The sequence below is a fragment of the Phyllostomus hastatus genome, unplaced genomic scaffold (assembly GCF_019186645.2).
Source record: "Phyllostomus hastatus isolate PE091 unplaced genomic scaffold, TTU_PhHast_1.1 phas_contig_34, whole genome shotgun sequence".
Lineage (NCBI taxonomy): Eukaryota > Metazoa > Chordata > Mammalia > Chiroptera > Phyllostomidae > Phyllostomus > Phyllostomus hastatus.
In genome coordinates this window covers 43,196,570-43,219,958 of record NW_025333857.1, presented here as the reverse complement: position 1 = coordinate 43,219,958, position 23,389 = coordinate 43,196,570, and the positions used below count along the sequence as shown (strand labels likewise).

The window sequence follows — 23,389 nt, the reverse complement described above, 5'->3', positions numbered from 1 at the left end:
ATCACAAAGTTTATACTTTTTCCTAATTACTTGAGATTTTCAAAAACTTTGTGATCTTGTCTGCATTAATAATTTTAATTTTACTGTCATCATCCTGTTCATATGTGCCTGGGGATATTACAAATATTCCTTGTTTATAAGGTCAAGAAGTTTTTATGTGCATTTATAAAACAATGTGAACTGATGCTTTCACAGATGGGAGTCATAATACAACCCACTTCTGTGGTTCCTGAGGGTTGTAGTAAGAGGACATCAAAAGGAGCCTGTGTACCTGACAGCCTGCCAAAAAGATACTAGATTATGAAACTACCAAGTCAAGCATAAGAAACTTTTTATTCAGTGAAAATGAACAAGAAATATGAGAGGAAAAAAACAGCACAAACTAATGCTACTGAAGGAATTATACCCTACAATTTTTGAAGTATCCATCACAACGACCCAAACTGTAGCTCTTACCCGAACACAGTGAGTAACAAAGGAGTCAATACAGTCCTTAGCCTGGTGGTTATTATATAGGCAGCACCTGAAATACAACATTCATGTCATTAAAATCAAACTATTTGGCCTACAAAAAGAAGCAGAGATTTCTGTAGGTGTTACCAACAAACAGGGATGGTGGAAAAAAGAGAAAATGGAACCAAATACATTGCTAAGCTGAAGGCTGGTGGCTCTAGGTTAAGAAATATTTCACCATTACTGTGCTGTTCACACAATAAATGTCCATTTTTCCAATTTCTTTAGTTTTATATTTGGACAATCAAGAGTTAAATTGAATAAGGTCAAATTAACAAGGAAAAGAAGGAAAATTCCAAAGCTCCACTTTTTCCTGAACCTACGCCAATGTCATTAATTTTCCTACAATGGATACCCTTACAGTTATTACAAAGAACTACATAGAATCATAATTTCTCCAAGACATATCCACATTTCCAAATGCCAGTCAAAATCATCCACCATCTATATACCCCTCTGGCACTTGATCTTTTATCCTCACAAAGTGGTTTTCCTGTGGCATTCCTTAGTTAAGAGGATTACTTCTTGACTAATGCTTTCCTGAGCAGTCTGGAAGGATTTGCTCCTTTCCTGGCTCTAGAGGAACTATAGGGGCTGAATGGATGGAAGACGGCCTTTTTCCGTCCCCGAGGTGTGAGGTCAGTAGCCTTTGCACCTAAGGAGATGGCAAGAAGCAAAGACATTCTTCTGATGCACTGAGAAGGAGCTGACAATTTGCTACTCCTAAAAGTTTGCCATAACTGAGCAATCTGACCATAGCCCCAAGGATAAGCAGTTGTGATCATGCAACAGACAATGGTAGTACACACAGGAGCCAGGAAAAGAATAAGGCAGAACACCTGAAACAGACGGTGGCAAAAGAGAGGTGCTGGAAGGCCCATTATATCTTTTATTCCACAGTAAGAAAATTACTGAAACAGACTAAAATAAAGCGCTTAAAAAAAAAGACTTTCTGGATCTGAAAGCTATGATTTTCAAACCTAAAGATTCAGTACATGAGAGATGCTCACTAGTAGTCTTGAAGATCAAGAGGAAGAACTCAAACCACAGAAAATATAACAAAGAGATAAGTGTCATGAGGAATAAGATGATTAGAAGAATATAGTATATTAGGAGTTCTAAGTAAGAGAGAGAGGAAAAAGATGAAGGTGAAGCAGTAATTAAATAATAATATAGGACAAGTGATTTGACTGAAAGACCTGAAGCTTTAATGAACTCAGTTCCAATAGTAGTTGAAAATTACACCTGAACATTCTGTTAAAACTCTTGAAGTCCAAAGTGTCGCAGGTTCGATTCCCAGTCAGGGTACATGCCTGGGTTGCAGGCCATGACCCCCAGCAACTGCACATTGATGTTTCTCGCTCTCTCTCCCTCCCTTCCCTCTCTAAAAATAAATAAAATTTTAAAAAACAAAACAAAACGAAACTCTTGAATTCCCCAAACTCCTAAAATAAAGAGAAACTCTATAATCCTCTACAAGAAAATGTCAAATCACCACAGAGGAAAAAATATCAGCAGCAGATTCCTTACATATAACACTGTATTTTGAAAAACAGTGGAATGCCATCTACAAGCTACTTACTACGCAGTGAATGTTGCTACATGCACAGTTGATTCTTGGTATTTGTGACAGTCTTCTCTGTAAAGTTGCCCTGGACACTAGATTAGACAATACTGAAACGTTGCTGCCAGTGTAAAATACAGGGTTCTGTTTCTGCCAGCCTCTGGTCACATTTTTATGCAACTAACCAATACATAACAGTCTTATTTTATGTGTATTTGTTTCCAGATACCATAAATAATATATACTGTTGATACATTAGCATCGAACTCATGCCTGAGCAAAGCTTACCTAACACATCTTCTCTCTGTAAAGCACAGGACAGCCTTCTTGTGCTAAGGCACACCAGACAGCACATCACCACCCTTACAAGCCATTTTAAACTATGAAATCAAGGAAAAGCACAAAAACAGTCCTCTAGTGGAGCTATTTATAGTATAAGGGCTGAGACAAGAAGGCAACGAGAAGGCTGCCTTGCTCAACCTCAGTGTTAGGCAACTTGCTTATGTCCATGAAGATGAAAAAAGCAGAGTGAATATTGATCTGAGAGTTACTAATATATTTTAGTGTGTAGGCAGATTTATAAACACGGAATCCACAAATAATAAGATGGACTGTAGTTAAATCTAAATGGGTGGCAAAAGTAACAATGTGTAATCTAAGTGCTGAAGTAGGACTGTTAAATAGAAAATGCAGAATGTGCCCTGGCTGGGTGACTTGTGTGGAGCACTGCCCCGGTCACTGAAAGCCTGTGGGCTGGATCTCTGGTCGGGGTGTGTATGGGAGGCAACCAATCAATGTCTCTGCCTCAGTCTCTGCCTCTCTCTCTCTCTCTCTCTCTAAAAACCAATGAACATGTCCTTGACTGAGAATTTTTAAACAGTTGAATTTCTATCTTCATAACATTTACTGGAAAATTAACTCAGAAGAATTAAAAATTTAAAGGTAGAGAATAAAGCCATAAAAATCTCTGGAAGAAAAGTTTAGTTGGTTTAAGATTGAATAGGACAATCTATGGTCTGGGGAGAATTATTTGCTTCAAATAAGAAAGGTATTAAGTTATACAGGAAAAAAAAAAAGCAAAAACTATCAGAGAAAATGAAAATTTTGATGTGGAAAAACAAAGATAAGCAATTCATTTAAAAAATCTAAATGTCCAATAAATAATTAGTGATTAAAGTAACAACAAGATATTACTTCTTACCCAACACATTGGAAAAAATAAAGAATGATAACACCTGCTACTCAGGATGCAGGAAAAAGTATAACCTCATATATCAATTACTAGGAGAAATATGAATTGTTACAATCTTTTGGAATGCAATCTGGCAATATTTATCTCTACACATGCCCCCCTACTCAACAATCTCACTCCTTAGAATACAATCTTATTATAAAATATTTGGCAGCCATTACAAAATTAATTAAATCTATATCAGGTAATTTGAAACAAAGTCATGATTGTATCTTTTTGGGCAGAAAAAAGGTAAACAATTTTAAAAGTAAAAATAATTTTTTAAATTTAAAAAGCAATCCATAAAAGTTCACAAAAGAGCCTGTTAATGTCCTCTTATTTAGAGCAAGTCATGTATGTGTGTATCTTTATACAGAAAAATATATGCAGTGACAGTCATCAAAATGTAGTTATCATAGAGGTAAGATTTCAGGTGGTTTTTACTCTTTCACATATTTTCCTGTATTTTTAAAATTTTCCAATGTAACCATGTATTATTTATATACAGTTATCTCCCCATAGCTACAGTTTCACTTTTTGCAGTTTTAGTTACCCATGGGGTTCCCAAAATATTTAATGGCCAATTCCAGAAATAAATAATCGATAGTTTATATGAATACAGTGTTTGTTTCACAATATCTGACTGTACTGTGTTTGTCTTTTCACTTTGTACTTGAACACAAACATGGTGATACCTCAAGGTCTGAGAAGCGAGACGGCAACCAGGTGACTAACGGGTGGGCAGTGCACAGCGCGTACACACTGGTGACGGGCGGTGTGCATCCTGGGCTGGACAGAGCAGGACAACCCTAGATTTCATCCTGCTGCTTACAATGGTGTGCTATTTAAAATTTACAGATTACTTATTCCTGGAATTTTTCAATAAATATTTTCAGACAGCAGTTGGCCTTGGGAATTAAAATCATGAAAAGTGAAGCCACAGGTACAGGGAGGGACTACTGTATTTCACCTAATAATGACCCAAAAGTGCAGGAGAAGTGATGCCGATGAAGGAAAGTAGCATTTGCCACTCTAAAAATATGCCTCTTTGAGATGGTATTTTAAGCTGGTTATTTTTAAGAAACAAGACTCAGGAAGAACCTTTGATTTCCTCCCCAACTGTTTAACAGATTTAGATATAGAACCTGCTCCAGAAAGGGAGCCATCATAATGGAAAACTATAGTTCAGTATGAAAGGTGTGGTATAAGGGAGGAACCTATCAAATACTGTTTGATCCAAGTCCTCTCTGTGTCCCACTGTTCAACAAGGCCCAGCAAAACAGCTACCAAACACCTGCTTTTCCATCTCCATGTGAATATCCTTCCTCACCTGTGAAGTCCAAAACCATGACCTCCCTTTCTCCTTCACTCAAGACGGCACATACAGCCTCAACGGCCTTTTTCCTAAAGCTCCATAGTCTTACGGAATCCCTGTACATACATATGTAATTAAACTTGTTGTTTTTTTTCCCCTCCCGTTAATCTGTCTTGTGTCATTTTAATTATTCAACCAGGAAGAACTAAGCAGGGAAAAGGAAAATTTTCTCCTCCCCCAAACTGGCGATTTGGATATGCCAAAGAGAAGCTGTAAAGGGCTTCCTTTATGTGAAAAGATATATGCATTTTAAAGAATGGTGTATATAGGGTGTGGTACTGTCTGAGGTTTCGGAAACCACTTGGGGTCCTGGAATGTATCCCCCATGGATAAGGGGTGAGAACTACTATAATCAGCTTGCTTTTTTTTTTTTAAGCAATAGTTACGTTCTCTTCCCTTTCTATTCCTTATTGAATACGCTGTCACATCCTACTAAGTTTACTAACAAAATTATTCCTATTAATTGTACTACTGAAATCTGTCCTCTCCTTTATATTTCCAGGGTTTAATTCTTCCTCATCTATTACCTGTACTACCAAATCAGCCTCGCTAAACACTCTGCCTCCATTATCACTACTGGTTTGCTTCCTACTAAAAAATACATACTCTACCATGCCAATTCCTTTCTAAAAACTTGAAGCAGTTCCTGAATTAACCATAAAATAATGAAAGAAATGGAATGCTGGATCATGGGAGATGGGGGAAGGTTGACCCTTTTTAAATAGAATGATCAGGGTAGCCCTCACTGAGGTGACACTGGACTTGAGGGTGGTGAGGGAGCTGGCCCTGGGAATCTTTGAGGAAAACACCCTCTACCCCCATTCCTGTAAAAAGGCCATGAGAGAGTGTGTACGTTCCAGCAACAAGAGAGTCAGTGTGGCTGAAGCCAAGGAGGTGAGGGGAGAGCAGTAAGAGATGCGGCCAGACGGGCGTCAGGACAGGGATCTAGATCAGAGCGTATGGGGCCTTGAAGGCTCAATTAGAAAGACTTTGGCTTTACCTGTGGACGCAACGGTGAAATGTTAACCAACAGTGAGGACACTTGGGAATTTACTTCCTCCCGGTTAAGGGGCAGTCGTTAATTGCGAGGTGTCTGGGTAAATTCTCATGCTCCCTGGGCCCATGACTAACAACTCTTGAGGTGTCATGCACTGTCTACAGAGCTCCTGACAAGAATGAACAAGGGTTACTTTCCACAGAGCACACCTTTGTGTGGTGGCTTTCTTCTTTTCCATGTCCCACCTGCCCACAGCTCTACTGTTTTTTCCTGGGAAAAATTTATAATAGCATTTACATGAATCTTTGTCACAGGGTCGGCTTCTGGGGAAACCCAACCAAAGAAAGCTACCAGAGAGTTCTATGTGAGATGTGGCATGATTCATTCAGACTGAATGCCGAGCCACTAACTTCTTATAATACACCACCTCATACACCGCGTCTTCACACATGCTGGTTTCTTTGTTAAGAAGTAAAGACTCCTTTCTTCCATCCACCACGGAAAGCTCTACTTATTTTCCAAAATGTCAACTCAAATTATGATTCTTTCTGCCTGAAATACTTTCCAGCCTCTTACAGCAGCATGTTTTCGGGGTAGTGACTCTATCAGAACATAATTTAAGAATCAATCACCTGCATTTTCTATTTCTATCTGGACTGAGCTTGTTGAGAAGAGACCTTATCTTGTTTTTTTTTTTTTAATTACTAACAGTGCTTTGCACGCAGTAGGAATTAATATAATTTACTGAATTTCTTGTAACTGCTTGAAGTTTTTCTACTCATATTGGACCTAAGGTCAACCTCACAAAAACCTCAATTTAAATCTAAACAATATGTGGCATAAATAAATTAATTTTAATGTGATTGAATTTGTTGTTTTTATACAGAGACTTGATTTCAACAGTTTTTTTTTTTTATTTCTTGGCTAAAAAGGAGAAGGACAGAGAATTTGGGCTTTTAAGGAACACACATTATAAAACATCTTCTGATACTTACTTTGGGGAAAGCACCGGAGGACTGACAAAAGACCGAAGGGCATCTTTCACCATGTCTTGCATGAGATGAGTTCCAAAGACCTTTTTGTTATCAACCAGGAAAGTGGTCTTAAAAACAAATGTTACATATTAGTAATGCTGTCACAAACTTGACATACTGCACATATAGTTCCCATTACTGTGACATGAGAATACTTCTTGGCTATAAATACCACAGAGGCCCTGACTGGTGTACCTCAGTTGGCTGGGTGTTGTCCCTCAATGCAAAAATGTCGCTGGTTCGATTCCCAGTGAGGGCACTTGCCTGGGTTGTGGGTTTGATCCCCGGTCAGAGAGCATAGGAGCGACAACAGATCCATGTTTCTCTTTCACACTGATATTTCTCTCCCTCTCTTTTTCCCTCCCTTCCCCTCTCTCTAAAAATAAATAAAATCTTTTTAAGAAACCCCACAGAATACAAAAGAGATTAAAATATAAAAAGTTGGTGGAAAATTTTTATAAATCACTGCCTCCACAACAGGTATTACATATTAATCCCTATTTAAGGTGTATTTTGATGCAGGAGAATTAAAAATGTGCAGGAAAAAATCTTCCAAGTCAAATTGTGAACTTGTCAAAAATAAACTGACTAGTCTAATTATATCAAATGAGCTAATTACATAAGAAAAGACTTCAGAAATTATGAAATAGTAAATGGCTATAAATACTTAGCTAGTCGGTAATCTGTAATACCAATAAGGAATGCATGAGAGGCAACCAAACATTTGATGTTTCTCTCCCCCTTTTGCCCTCCCTTCCCCTTCTCTAAACATAAATAAAATCTTAAAACAAAAAATGCAACCTTTCCAAAATTGGAAAAAAAATAGATTATTAAAAAATACATTACGGGCTGGGAACCAAAGTGTTCCAGGTTCGATTCCCAGCCAGGGTACAGTCCTGGGTTGCAGGCCATAACCCCCAGCAACCACACATTGATGTCTGTCTGTCTGTCTGTCTCTCTCTCTCTCTCTCTCCCCCAACCCCTTCCCTCCCTAAAAATAAATAAATAAAATCTTTAAAAAAACCCATTAAATTAAAATAAAATATTACTTCATAATAATTTGCATTTAATTTGTTCTCTTAACCTCATTGCATTTTAATATTTATTATATTATACCCTATTTGATTTCGTAACACATGTGGGTTATTTCCAGTTTTTGATGATCATGAACCAAATAGCTATAAATATTTGTATACAGTTTTCCAGAACATTGGATTCTACTTCTCTAGTAAACAAGTAGAAGTGGGATTTCTACATTTCACTTTATAAGAATCTGCCAAGTTGTTTCCCAAAAAGTATGTAGCACTTCACATTCCCATCAGTACTGCATCCTTACAAGCACTTGCTATTTTATTTTCCTTTAAAAGATGGCGGATAGTGGCATTTCATTATGGTTTTAATTTGCACTTCTGTAATACTAATGATGTTGAGTTTTTTCCATGTCAAAGTGTTCAAATTTTTGCTTATTTAAAAAATTGGATGGTCTGTTTTTTTATACTTTTAGAGTTCTTTTTATGTTCTAGATTCAAGTCCTTTGTCAGACATGATTTGCAAATATTTTCTCCTACTCCAGTCTCTTCATTTTCTTGAATGTCTTCCACAGGATTAAAGTTTTACATTTATCAACTTAAAGATTGTGCTTTTGACATCACACCTGAGAATTCTCTGCCTTTTCCAATGTCACAAAGATTTTCTCCTATGCTTTCTTCTAAAAGTTTTAGTTTCACATTTTACATTTAAGTTTATGATGTATTCTGAGTCAGTTTTCCACCCATATGCCTATCCAATTGTTCTTGCACCACCTACTAAAAAGACTACCATTTCTCTATGGACTTCCCTTGGTAATTGGTCAAAAATTGACCATACTAATTATATTTTCATTTCACTATATTTTAAGACTTCCTCTTTGATCCGTGGGTTATTTAGACATGCATTAATTTCTAAATATTTGGAGAATTTTCCAGATCTTCTATGAATTGCTCATTTAATTCAAACTAATCAGAGAACATACTTTGTATCATTCAATTGTTTTAAAATTAAGGTTTATTTTATGGCCCAGGATATGATCTTGATGAATGTCTAACAATTTAAGTCAATGCTTGTAATTTAAGGATGTAACATTAACTGTGGAATAGGCTTAGAAAGAAGCATTTACCTTTTGTTCCATCAATAAAACAATGTCAACAGACACATAATTTGATATTTAAAGAAGTTTTTTCAATACTAAGTGACACTTACTTGTAATAGAGATCTTGAAAGAACACAAGGTGATTGTTCACTAAACTCACAGAAAAAATCCTAAGAGATAAACAGAGAAAAAGTAACGTCAATAATGGATTTAATAAAAGCAGAAAACATCTGCATATGGAGTGTAGTTTTTACTGGAAATAAAACACTCTCAGAGTTAGAATATGACCAACAATTAAAGATCATCTCTACAGGAATTGTCTAAACTATATCAGAGACTTTGGACAATTTTAGAGCCTCAATTTTTTTTAAACAAACTGACCAATAGTAGTCTTTTGTGGACACTCACATTAAATTTGTACACCATGAAAATAACTGTCAACAATATTTTACTAATTAATTTTAGGGTTTACTTCCTACTTCACCTAAATGAATACCACGTAATAACCAGGCCAACTGGATTCATATTACTGACTGACTTCCTGACTCTAGGGAAAACACAAAAGGTATGCTCAGAAAGCTATACGTGGGATTATACAGATAGAGAAAAAAAAAGACAAGAAAACACACTGAAATGTTAACATCTGTAGGTTGTAGGACAGTAGTTATTTATCATCTTAATATCTTTCTGCATTTTGGGGGGTCAAAGTAACACATTTTTAAGAGTGGAAAGAGGTAGTCTACTGGCTGTCTCTAGCTGTTATTATCCAGAGACAACCAATATTATGCACTTCATCATGTAGAGGGAACAACAGTCAAATGACTATCTACACATAGTAATGCAAAATAAATTAGTGTACTTATATCTAAGTATCAACAAGAGGAGTACAGGAGAATGACTACTGCCCTTTATCAACATTAAATATTATTATACTTTTCAATCTAGTTGTTATAAATTACATTTCTTTAATAACTAGTAAGATAAGCACTATTAATGTTTACTTCTTTTTAAAAGTGTGTGCTTATGTCCTTTCCCAATTTTTCATTTGGATGCTTATCTTTATTTTACTAATATGTCAGCATTCTTTATAATCTGGCATTAACCTGCCCTAGCTGGTGTGGCCCTGTGGATTGAGTTGCCGGCCTGCGAACCAAAGGGTAGCTGGTTCAATTCCCAGTTGGAACACATGCCTGGGTTGGGGCCAGATCCCCAGTAGGGGGCGCCTGAGAGGCAAACACACACTGATGTTTCCCTTTCTTTCTCCTTCCCTTCCCCTCTCTAAAAATAAATAAAATCTTAACAAACAAAAAGTAATCCGGCATTATCCTAATAACAGGGTTCTTATGCAGATTAACCAGACAATTTGGTCCCTAACCCTCCCTGACTTTTTATCCTTCCCTCTACTCTTGGCTTCTTGTACCCCCAGAACCCCCACTACCACTGCCCATTCCTCTGTCCCAAGTCCTCCAGGGATCCAGACTTTTCTCCTACTAGACTCTTTCCAGGTCCAGGGCCAGCAGTCCAGGCCTGGCTCCCTCAGCTCCTCTCTATGGTGTGTCAGTATGCACTCATCCCTCTGACAAGGTAATCCATAATCTTCTGCCAGAATACAAATTCCAACTGTGTATTATATTTTCTTATGCCAATTCACATTGATCTCTCCCTTTCTAAAACCCTGTAATTAATCTGGTGAACATAAATAGGTACCCATGTAACAATTAAGGATCAGAAAGGTAGATGCAGCAGAAGAATAAGAAATCTCTATTTATTATCCAGATATGTCACTAACCAATCTCATTTAGTTACAATCCCTCTCAACCTAGGTTTAGCATTATGACAAACTGCGAAATGAATTGGCTTACATCTGTGATCTTTTCTATCTCTTAAGATTCTATGATTCTTAATGACAAAGTACTAAAAAGAAGGCAAACACAAAAGAAGTAATAAAGGCATAATCAGTGAAAGTTTCACCAAGGAGTGAAGACTTAAGCTGGGTGTTAGTGACAAAGAATTAGTAGAAGAGAAAATAAAGTTATAAGACAGAACATAAACAAAAGCACAAATCTTTATTGACCATCAGCTATATCCCAGAGGCAGTTGCTCAATTCTAGGAATATAAACTGGTTAACCTGTCACCTCAAGGAACAGAGGTTCAGAAGAAACCTGCACCCAGCAAGAAAGACTTCACAGAGGGAATGACAGAGGGCTAGGAATTATGTACTTTAGCATGTAGAGGGAACAAGAGTCAAATGCATATCTACACAGAGTAGTGCAAAATAAATTAATGTACTTGTATCTACATAGCAACAGTGTTATTATGCATATTTTGTACCTTCCTATGAACCTTAAATATATCACTATTACCTTACCAATTAATAAAACTCCACCCCTGAATGTTTTAATATTCCCAAAATTAAACTATAGTTTTTCCATATTTAAATCCATAAAAAGATTAATCCAAAAAATGCCAACTTAAAAATGCATGTACTCTTTTACCCAGAAACCTCACTGTGTAGTAACCTATGTTAAGGGGCAAGAAAGTGCCTGAATAAAGATTTACCTATAAAGATATTCACCATAGTATTGTTTTTAGTAGTAAAACACTGCAAGAGACTTAAATGCAGTTCAATATGAATGGAATGAAAAAAAAAAGCATGCTTACTGTGGAATCCCACGTAGCCATTAAAATAATACAGAAATATATGTATTTGTTGACATGAAAAGATAGTCATGATATAGAGATTAGTAATTAAAGAAAAAGTTACCAAACACCATGATCCAATTTTGTATGAAAAATACTGATACACATGCACTATGTGTATGCATGCACACACCTATTTATATAAATGATTTTGAAGACATAATCTAGGGTTTAAATTCCCATTTGTAAAGTGTGGATGAATTATGTAGCCTCGTGACTTTAGTTTCTTAATCTCTAAAACAAAGTTATATTAAGAATAGAGATTTGTACTTACCAGGATACAGTGTAAATTTGTTAAGTTTACCACCTCACAAACAGTTTTTATTCTATCTATTAATCTTGCAAAATAGTTGACCATTTCTTCTCTTTTAATTATCTTTGCATATCGAGGAAAAGTGGGTGGAAGTAGCCTCTGGTTAACAAGGGGCTCAAAACCCATCATAATTGGATGATCTAAAAAGAAATAAAAATAAGATTTTCAATGTTTCTTGGAATTTAAAACTTCAAACACTACTAAATGTGAAAAAGGCCAGTTTCAAAAACATCTCCAAATGAATTCTAATCATAATATTCTCTAGATTTTATAATTTACAATTACTATATCTACACACACATATTTTAAAATAGATAAGCATATTTAAAAGCTAAAGTTGTACTTGCCATCTACATGGTGGTGGTGATGTTTACAGGGAGGGCCTTCTGCCTCCAAACCAAGAATGGGATAAAACACAGTTAATATATTCCCACATAACAACTATCTTTTCTGACTATAATGGTATGAAACCAGGAAGCAACAAGAGGCAAATAGAAAATCCACAAATACATGGAAACTAAACAACACAGTTCTAAACAACCAATGGGTCAACAAAGAAATCAAAAACTATCTCAAACCAAATGAAAATGGAAAAAACACACCAAAACCTATGAGCTTCAAAAGCAGTTGTGACAGGGAAGTTCATAGCAATAAAAGAACATATGTAAAAAATTAGAAACATTTCAAATAAACAACCTAACTTTATACTTCAAGGAACTAGGAAACAAATTAAGCCCAAAGTTAGCCAAAGAAAGGAAATAATAATGATCAGAGTGAAAATAAATGCTATAGAAACCAGAAAAACAACAGAAACAATCAACAAAACTAAGAGCTGGTTTACCAAAGATAAACAAAGTTGGCCAAACTTTAGTAATTCCTATATGTCTACTGATTGGAGAATTTAGTTTTCATTTAAAGTAATTATGGATAGATATGGAACTGCCAATCTCACTTTGTAGACTGTTTTCTGGTGGTTTTCTAATTTTTATAATTTGTTTCCTTTTTTCTCTTGCTCTTTTCCTTTGTTATTTGATAATTTTCTGTAGTGCTATCCTTTGATTACTTTATCTCTTTTTTTAATATCTATAGGCTTTTGCTTTGTGGTTACCATGAGGCTTGCATAAAATACATTTGTATTCAATAAGTGTATTTTAAGCAGATAACCTCAAACACATACAAAAGCTCAGTCCATCATATTTTATGCTTTTGATGTTACACTTTTCATCTTTTTACATTGCATATCATTAACAAATAATTGCAACTATAGTTATTTTAATACTTTTGTTTTTTAACCTTCATGTAAGAGTTAATAAGTGCTTTACCCACTACCATTAACAACATTAGAGTATTCTGAATTCAACTAGTTGGCCCTTGGTAGCCACAGGTTTTGCATCCATGGATTCAACCAACCAGAGATCAATCCACGACTGGGAACCTGTGGATAGAGAAGGCCGACTATATGCGCTGTTCTATGCTACTTCATAGAAGGGACTTGCACATCTATGGAGGATCCTGGAACCAGTCTGTTGCTGATACACAAGGACCACTGTATTTATGTTTCACAGTTTTATACATTCCTATGTTTTCAGCCCAGCCCAAGCTGCTAGTTGCCTTTAAACTTCTGTGATTGTCCTCACTTCCTCCTCAGTTCTTAGTAGTAGTTGAGGGTGTGTCAAGACTCACCAGTGTCCCAAAGCCAGCATCTATATGCAGGCCAATTAGAAGCTAAACCCTCTTGTAGCAGCCGGGGAAGTATGTAGTTAATTCCCTTCCAGGCAGAAACTAGGAGATGGGCATTTTTGTCTAATTCCTCTGTGCTAGGTCTGGGTGTATATCCATAGGGGGAAGGGTGCTCCCATACCTGATAACAACTGTTTCTTTGTTTTACAGTCTGGTGGGGCTCCTGAATCCAAGCCCTGTTGGTCAGTAGAGCCAGGTGATCTGGGGGCTCATCCCTTGCACAGCTGCAAAAGCTTGAGCACCAGCTGTGTGTGTACAAGCTCCTTCCCGGGGGATACTGGTAACTGGGTTTTATCATTACAACAAGTTGGACAGAGGAAGTGAGAAAGGTGCCTGCTGGTTTTCCCAGTTTCAGGAAAATCTCATCTAGCCTTTAGATGCCTGCTAAATTAGAAGCCCAACACTCAGGCAGCAGCTTTTATGGAATGCAGACAAACCTATTTCAGGGGAAGACTAGGAGACGAGTAATTTTGACTACTGCCTCTGCATGGATCCCTGCAGGGACAGCCACGGCAAATGACTGTGAAATAAGCCAGGCAGTGAAAAGACAAATACTGTACGATCTTACCTGTTAGGAGAACCTAATGAACAAAACAAACAAATGAGCAAAACAGAACCAGAGGCATGGAAACAAGGAACAGGCTGACAGTGACAAGAGGGGAGGGGGATAAGGGTAGAAAAAAAGGGAAGGGACTAGTCAAGGACCCATGGCCATGGACAACAGGGTGGGGATGGACTGTGGGGGTAGAGGTAGGGGTAGGCTGGGTGGATGAAGACAAAGGGGAAAATTGGGGACAACCATAATAGAATAACAATAAAATATTAAAAATAAAAGAACTGCTTCTTTGTTTGCTACAGTCTTCTGGGACTCATAGATAGAAGCCCTCTGGCTAGGGATTCAAGTTCCATCCCTCAGCCAGTAGCAGTAAAAGGTGGGGTGCAGTTGTATAAACAAGGTTCTTCCAGAGAGGTACCGGCAACTTGGGAGTGGGTTGGAGGGAGAAGGCAAGCAAGGTATCTTTGGACTTCCCTGGTCTCTGGGAAGGATCACAGCCCACCACTAGCTAGTGCCTGCTAAGTGAGAAACTGCCTAAGGCAGCAGCTTTTAAAGTATACAGATAAACCTCTTTCACAGACAGCTTGACAGAAGGGTAATTTTGTCTGCACTCTCCCTGCTGACCCCTATAGGGACAGCCAAGGCAAGTGCTCACAAGCCCATTAAGAACTGCTTAATTCTTTGCTGTAGTCTTGTGGGTCTTGTGGACACAAGCCGTGCTGCCTTTCAGAGCTAGCTTTTCTGAGATCCTGTCTTTCCAGAAGGAGTCTTAAAAGTTGGGATGCTAGAGGTGGAGTGCAAACAGTTCACTCCTCAGGAAGAAAGCTGGAAGTCAGGGTCACTCTCCTGACTGTATGGCCCTATGCTGGGGGGTTATGGCAGAGTATGTCTCAGCTTTACCTGCCCATTTAGGTGTGGGTATTTTCTCATTCATCTAATGCATAGGAGCTGATCAGCTAGTTTCTGGGTATCTTTCAGAAGGAATTGCTTTGTATGTAGCTGTGCATTCACTATGTTCACGGGAGAAAGAAAGCTCAGGAGCCTCCTATGTCACCATCTTGATCAAGTCCCACCCCCCGATACTTGCAGTGGACAATAGTCTTTAGGAAGCAAGATCTGGATGATAGATTCTTTAGATGACAGAGCTAGAAAACATACATATGTATACGGACATATAAACTTTTTTTTTAAATTTTATTCCGAAAGAGAAAGGCAGGGAAGGAGAAAGAGAGGGACAGAAACATCAATGTGTGGCTGCCTCCCATGCATCCCCCACTGGAGACCCGGCCCACAACCCAGGCATGCTCCCTGACTGGGAATTAAACCAGTGACCTCTTGGTTTGGAGGCCTGCGCTCAATCCACCGAGCCACACACCAGCCAGGGCACCAACTGGATGTTTTAAAAAACAATAAACACTTACTCTCTCACAGTTCTAAAGGCCAGAAATTTAAGATCAGTTTCACTGGACTGATCTTAGTCCAAGGCACTGACAGGACAGCACTCTGTCCAAAGACTCTAAAGGGAAAACTTACTCCTTGTCCCTTCCAGCTTTTCGTGGCTGCTGGAATTCTCTGGCCTCTAGCTGCTTCATACAAATCTATACCTGTCTTCCCATCACTGTCTCTTCTGTGTGTTTAATCTTCCTCTGCCTCTTTTAAGATATTAAGGATGATATTTAGGGCCCAAATAGATAATCCAAGATTATCTCATTGAAAGATCTTTACTTAGTTGCATCTGCAAGGACTTTTCCAAATAAAAAACACAGGTTTCAAGATGACCATAAGTGTGAGGGTTAGAGTTTTTGGATTCTGACTCTATTCTACAGATGTATGCCTATCTTTATACAAGCCCTACACTGTCTTAATTACTGTAGCTTTGCAATCAGTTTTGAAATCAGAAAGAATGACTCCTTCGACTTTGTTCTTTGCGCCACTGATTTATATGTTTCCATTACTGTTGTTAAGAAGTCTAATGACCTTCTGTCTTGATTCCGTATCTGTAACTTGATTTTGTCTCTTTCAAATCTCTTAGGACCTGACTTTTAACCCACCAATATGAAGTTTCATGATGATATGGTTTAAAAGAAGTCTATTTTCATCCTGGTTGTACCAGGTACCTCTTTATTGGTCCCCTCAATCTAAGTATTTGTATCAATCAAATCCATAAAATTTTCATAAATGATTTTTGGGGTGTTTTTTTGCTTCTACTTTCTGATCTCTTATTTCTGGAACAACCTTTATTAGTTTACATTTCTTTTATCTTATTTTTATCCTTATTGGATATTAGACCTTCTGGAACTGATCCTATAGTATTTTTCATTCGCCTTATTTTCAATCTCTACACTTTTTACTCTACTTTCTCTAAGATTTCCTTCAGTTTGCATTGTTTTCTTTCAATTTTTATCATTTCTGTTTACATTTGAATCTCAAAGACCATGTTCTTTTTTTCCTTTTTAATCATCACCCAAGGATATGTTCACTGACTTTAGAGGGAGGAAAGCAGGAGAGAGAGATACATCAATGAGAGAGAGACACATAAGTTGGCTGCCTCCTGTACACATGCCAACTAGGGATCAAACCTGCACACCTTTTGGTATACAGGACAACACTCCAACTAACTCAGGCCAGAGCTTTTATTCCTTTTTTTCCTAATATGCTATATGTATTACATTTTACACATGCACTGATTTTTCTCATTTTTAAAGGCATGTGATCCATTTGCCTGTTTTGTTCCTATTTGCAGCCTTGAGATTTCCCACCTTGACTAGATTTGTCACTGAAGGATAAAATAAACCTCATTAAGAGCTCTGTGAATACACGTTAGGCTTTTCCGCCAAGCTGTTTTATCATGAGAGTACAAATTTTGCTATGTTTTCACCCACCTCTGGGTGTCAGACTTCTCTAAAAAGACTCTTTCAAATTCTTAAGTGGAGTACAAGAGCTAGGCTGTACTGTTTTGGAAACTAAGTGAGGGGAAAAAATGGCTAAAGTTTGGAGGGAAAGAGGAAGTAAGTCGGTCACAATAGTAAATATTTAATTTTTCACTTAACTCTCCCATAATGTGTACTATTCAATGGTGCCTGGTGTCCCCCCATCCAGAATCTGTTACCCTACATGAATGCTCAGTGATTTAAAGCTTTACATAGCCATTTTGTTACCAGCTGGAGTTATAATATTAAGAAGGCAAATGAGTTATCTGAGATGAAAACTAATCTACAGCATTGTTTTATCATCATTCTTCTTAAAATAGACATTGGGAAGGCATTCAGTTTTTTTGTTTTGTTTTGTTTTTAAAGATTTTATTCATTTATTTTTAGAGTGGGAAGGGAGGGAGATAGAGAGAGAGAGAGAAACATCAATGTGTGGTTGCTGGGGGTTATAGCCTGCAACTCAGGCATGTACCCTGGCTGGGAATCGAACCTGCGACACTTTGGTTCGCAACCCGCGCTCAATCCACAGAGCTACGCCAGCCAGGGCTAGTTTTTTTTTTATTATATAACCTTTTAGCTTTATGCTCAAGGAATAATTACAATGTTAAATTAAGACAGCTAAAGGTTTAAACAGAAAACTAAGCAGAGTAAGTACTCCCTAAATTTACTACTTCACCTGCTTAATCATCGAGACAGCTTTAAGCAAATCATCTTCCTGAAGCTTATTTGTAGGCAGACTATAAAACCAAATAGTGGAGAATATACACACAGGCAATATTTTTCTTTTTTTTTTGTTTTTAAGCCCTGACTATAGGGAAGCCACAAACCACCTGGACAACTAATGATCCTATGGTGATGAGTATCCTCACAGTTATAGTTTTCACAAAAGTATTCTTGCACTAGTATTCAAAGTATTGAAGAGCTGTAGATATGTTATACTTCTCTGTAAATAAGTACTAGACAGCTTGCTATGCATAACAACCTTTTTTTAATGTACCATGGTTACAGAATGCCACCTGGTTAGGCATCTTATATATATATTCCCCTACTGAACCAAAAAAATGTTAATGAATATATTCATTGTAATTATTAGATAAATAAAGATTATAATACTGATTTCCTAAACCAAATTACCTTTGCACTACCCACTATCTAATATCTGAATAAGAAAAAAAGTTTGTGGGAAGGGGAACATCCAACCACTGTCCCTAAAACGTGAGGAGTGCAAAAAGAAAGCAGTGAAATTAGGAAAAACTGGTCTTCTTGGTCACAACACCAACAACTGGGAAACAAAGTTTAAAGAATATAAATTTCATCTTATTTTAATAAATTTAAATTAGTCTTCTTTTATTGATTCTAGAGACAGGGGAATGGAAGGAGAGAAACATCAATGTGAGAAAGAAACTAATCAGTTGCCTTTTGCACGTGCCCCAACTGAGGATGCCCCAACTGAGGACCGAACAAACCTGCAACCCGAGCATGTACCCTGTTAGGGAATTAAACCAGTGACCTTTCAGTTTGCAGGACAACATCCAACCAATTGAGCCATACTAGCCAGGGCTCATTTTCAGTAAGTTTTAAGGGTAATCAAAATTGCCACATATTATCTAAAATATTAATTTACTTGCAACTTTTATAAGAAAAGTACACTATTCCTTTCATATTAAGGCTTATTTCATAAATTAAATCTGAGTGATAAACAAATCTTTAGAGGGATAAACAAATAAGAAAGTCCCTGGCCTAAAGTATCAAAAACTCATGGAAAGACAAACAGGTAAACAACTACAATATGATACACTAAAAAATGCTGTAGCAGAGGCATGTATGAGTCCAGTGGGGGAATACTGAAGCTGCCTGGTGAAGGGAGGGAAGACTCTGTAATGAAGGTAATGATCTGTCAAAGAAGTAAAGGGGAGAAGGTGACTAAAAAAGAATGTACTGCCCTGGCTGGTGTAGTTCAGTGGATTGAGTGCTAACCTGTGACCCAAAAGGTCACCAGTTTCATTCCCAGTCAGGGTGCATGTCTGGGTTGCATGCCAGGTCCCCAGTTGGGGGTGTGTGAGAGGCAACTGATCGATGTTATCTTTCATGCATCCATGTTTCTCTTTCTCCCTCCTTTCCTCTCTCTCTAAAGATTAAAAAAAAAAATGTCCTGTTGACATCATAATATGGTCCCCAGAGCAAAAAGAGTAAAATATACTACTCTTTTCATCCTAGAAAAAAATGTTAAAAGAAGGGGGCATAAACATTTTGTAAGTCTATGAAGCAAAACATTCCAAGGTCCAGATAGACTGAATTAAATGAAAAAATTTTTTTAAACTTTAAGTAGTGATCTTTTTTATTTTTTAAAAAGATTTTATTTATTTATTTTTAGAGAGGGAAGGGGGAGGGAGGGGGAAGAGAGAGAGACAGAGACAGAGACAGAGAAGACAGAGAGAAACATCAATGTGCGGTTGCTGGGGGCTATGGCCTGCAACCTAGGTATGTGCCCTGACTGGGAATTGAACCTGCGATGCCTGATTCACAGCCCTCGCTCAATCCACTGAGCTATGCCAGCCAGGGCTATATGAAATTTTTGAACAAACCAAACAATATATACACACTCTGAATGGGAAAGAATGAAAAAAGAGTAGGAGCAAAACAGACACTTACCCCCTTTTGTAGTATCATTCTGGGCCTGGATGCCATGATGCAATGAGTTATGAATGGCAGAAAGAAGATCTGCTGCTTGAACCATCAATTTTTGAGCTTCTGCAACAGCACTGGTCTAGCAAATAAATCACCAAAAACATTCTTACATATTCTTTCACTGAAAGATATATATTAAATAGGAAAATCCTATAAACAATAATGAAATTAAATGTTTGTTGTAATGTCACTGGTTTTCACAAACTATTCACTTAATACAGGATGTCCAGATCCTGTTAGAATAGAAATCATTACTTTTTTAGCCATATCCATATTTTGTAGGAGCCATTAAAAAAATTTTAAAAACTTCTATTCTATTAATCTTTTGTTTAAAAAAGAGAGATGCAGCCAACTGGAAAATAGCAACATTTCTACTTTGTCATTCATCAAAGTGAAACAAACAAACACAAAATGAGGAAAAAAAAGTATAGGAGTTAGAACAATGGTAAAAGTTGACTCTTTAGTCACCACTTATTAACTATTCAAAAATTCATCTGTAACTGAGATACACACACACACACACACACACACACAATTTACCATCTAGGACTTACTTTGGGATCTACACAAATCTAACAGTTATTATTTCTTGAATGAAAGAAAATATCCTAAAATTTTCATTGTTACTTTCTGCTTTCAATTCACAACATATAACTACCTAATTTTTATAACAATGACATATATGCATGTTATGGAGCAGAATGTAAAATTTATAAGACTTTTTGAGAAAATCATCAGGGCTACTCTGATGTAAACACACCAAATGTTGAGTGCTGTCTATGTGCAACTGGGCACATTTTAATGGAAAAGTCTCAGAACCACTTCGATAAAGAATTCCATCTAAAAGAAAACAAAAAAGCTCCCACTAAAACAGAAAGATTACAGTAAATGTCCTTACCTCCTTCTTAGTAAAGGCAATAAGCACTGTCAGTAACACTCGAGTAAATTTCACTCTGCTGAATACTGCTAAACACTGTTGGTGCTAAAAAAATAAAGAACTGAAAGTTAAAAAAGATGCAAAGTATGCCAAAATAATTTCTTTTGAAAATACAGTATTTTAAGTTTGAAATCTCACTATACAACTTACTACATTACAAACACCTTCACTCAGGTTTTACATATCTGAAAACAAGAGATTCAGCAAAATATAACAAAGCCTACTCTACTGAAGTAGAAACATAAAGCTTCTATAGCAACAAGGCTGATTTTTCCCTAAGAGAAAAGTTACACTATCATCTCTAAAACAAATACAATCAGTATTTTAAAAAGGACTGTTAAAAAAGTACTTTAAGCTGAGTTAGAAAATTTAGGATCTCAACAAAGGATTGTCAACTTTTGATTCTATGCAAGTTCTTGATATTTGCCAAGCTCTGATGTACCATTTGTAAAAAGTCATTTTTTCTTCCTACCTCATAGGAATACTGAAGATTCAGCACTGAAATCATGTATTTGAAAGAGCTGTATTATTATTCTATCAAAATTAATACAAGGGAAATAAAATCCCTTGCAATGTCCAATTTTTAAAGAAATACCTTAAAAAGGGCTTCCATAAATTATAACGCAGTTCATAAAACTACAACATTAAGAGGCAGACTTCTCTGATATTATCTACCAGAAAATAAGTTCAATTACTTCTAGTTCAACTTCTGGATCTCTTTCTTCTCCTTGTCGACTTCGAGTACTCTAAAATTTTAAAAAATGTGAATTAAAACAAACACAAGACTGTAGAAGCATTAAATCATAAATTTATAAAGAAAAGCACCTAATTAATTTATTGTAAGAATCTATTTGTAAGAAAAATGTCTGAAAGGGAAAAGAAGTTGTATTTAGTATTTCCCTCAATAGGAAATATTACTATATACAGAAAGTTAATCTTCATATAAATTACAAAAATCACACAAAAAAGTAAGGTATTAAAAGCAGCAAAAGCAAACACAAAAATAACATAAGTAAAAGCACATGGCACATGGCATTTCTTTCTTTTAAAAAGATCTACTCATTGAAATTCCTGATGTTTTTAAAACTAATAATCCTACCAGGAAAAAAGTAATCTTTACAAAATCACATAATAAGAATTAAGTCACATAATAAATACTGATCTGTTCTGCACTAAAAAGCAAGACACCTTGTTAATACACAACTAATATACGGTTGACTGTTTTGACAAAATTCTAGGAAGATATAGTAGAAGAGCTGGGTTCTAGCACTGGAACAGCACTGGCTAGCGGCAGGCCCTTAAGTAAGACTCAAACAGGTTACTAAACTTCTTTGAGCTGTATTTTGCTCACCTAAATGTGGGGCACTGTGTGTATTTTACTGTCTAATTCAATGAATAATTGTAAATATCAAATAAGACAACAATGTAAAACTGCTCTGACAATGGTGCTGTGTTATACAACTAAAAAAATAGTAGATATATGAACTTTTTTCCTTTTTTAATCTCTTTGGGAACCAACCAAATCATCAGGGGCATTTGGCTGAAGGACGTCATTCATAGAAGGCATTTACCAGATTTGGGATACCACCATTTACTGAGCTTTTCCATTGTTTTGTAGACACTCTACTAGCTATTAAAGCTACAAAGATGATGACAGTCCTTACTTCTGAGTAACTTAACAACTCCATGGTATTATGCTACTCTTAAAATAGCATACAAAAATGCTAAAACACTGGCCTTAAATTAAAAAACTGAGGGTTAAATTTCTAATACTTTTAAGTGACATTAACTTGTCAGTAGCTCCTATAACAGCCTCAAACTCATTACCAAAAAGGCACAGCATACACAAAGGAAGTTGAAGGTCCTACCTACATTAGCTATTTATACTTAGTTAAAGTTAACCTGCCATTTAGAAGAAAACAAAAATCCTATACAAAAGAGAAAAAATGTATATATACCTTTACTCTTCTTTGCATGTCATCCTCCACATCCTTTAGCATGCCTAGAAAGAGAGACAGTGAGGTGAAAAGGAAACAAATCCAAACATTAAACTTGTGAACTACCTTTATAAATAATATTACCTGTAACTCGAAGATCTGTGACACTGTTAGCCATTTTAAATCCATAAGTCATTGACTGAAAATCTTCCTAAAGAGAAAAGGAATAATTAGGTCCTTGAGTAGTAGCAAAACCTTTCCTTATATTTCTCTTATAAAATCACTATTTGCTAATAAGAAAACAGTAGTGGAAAGTCAGCCTGCTTGTCCAAATATTGCTATCCAGCATCCAAGCTTTCCTTATCGCTGTACCCTTAAACACCATATTCTAATACTCTGTGCCCATAATTTCAATTGCTTGTCCTTAGACAATGCTTATGATAATATCACAAGGTAATTCCCACTTACGAAGTATTCTCACATTCACAGGTGAACAGTAAATACATAGTAATTACTGTTTGATTCAAAGACTGCAAAATTTAAATAAGGCTCTTACTTCAAAAATGAATAAATGCCTATTCCACTGTGAGGATGCAAAGGTTAAACCTTCTCAAACAGAACTACTCAAAGTAAGAACAAAACCACATTCCCACTTCAGCCCCATTCTGAAAAAAAATTATTCACAACCGGATTCCCACCCTCAAAATCATTTAAAACACTACTGAGAAATTAACAAATTAAGTGG

At 36.5% G+C, this 23,389-nt stretch overlaps 1 protein-coding gene across 2 annotated transcripts in view; it reads right to left on the bottom strand.

The window, feature by feature from the left end:
- Positions 1-23,389, bottom strand: part of NAA35 (N-alpha-acetyltransferase 35, NatC auxiliary subunit) — a 56,607-nt gene that overhangs the window by 8,392 nt on the left and 24,826 nt on the right. For both annotated transcript variants that reach the window (XM_045840154.1, XM_045840153.1), the window contains exons 7-15: positions 22,789-22,855; positions 22,666-22,709; positions 21,403-21,453; positions 20,669-20,752; positions 19,735-19,849; positions 11,818-11,996; positions 8,953-9,012; positions 6,676-6,782; positions 457-523 (exon numbers count right to left, since the gene is read on the bottom strand). In XM_045840154.1, the coding sequence (XP_045696110.1) occupies positions 457-523; positions 6,676-6,782; positions 8,953-9,012; positions 11,818-11,996; positions 19,735-19,849; positions 20,669-20,752; positions 21,403-21,453; positions 22,666-22,709; positions 22,789-22,855 (774 nt within the window). The remainder of the gene's footprint in view (positions 1-456; positions 524-6,675; positions 6,783-8,952; positions 9,013-11,817; positions 11,997-19,734; positions 19,850-20,668; positions 20,753-21,402; positions 21,454-22,665; positions 22,710-22,788; positions 22,856-23,389) is intronic.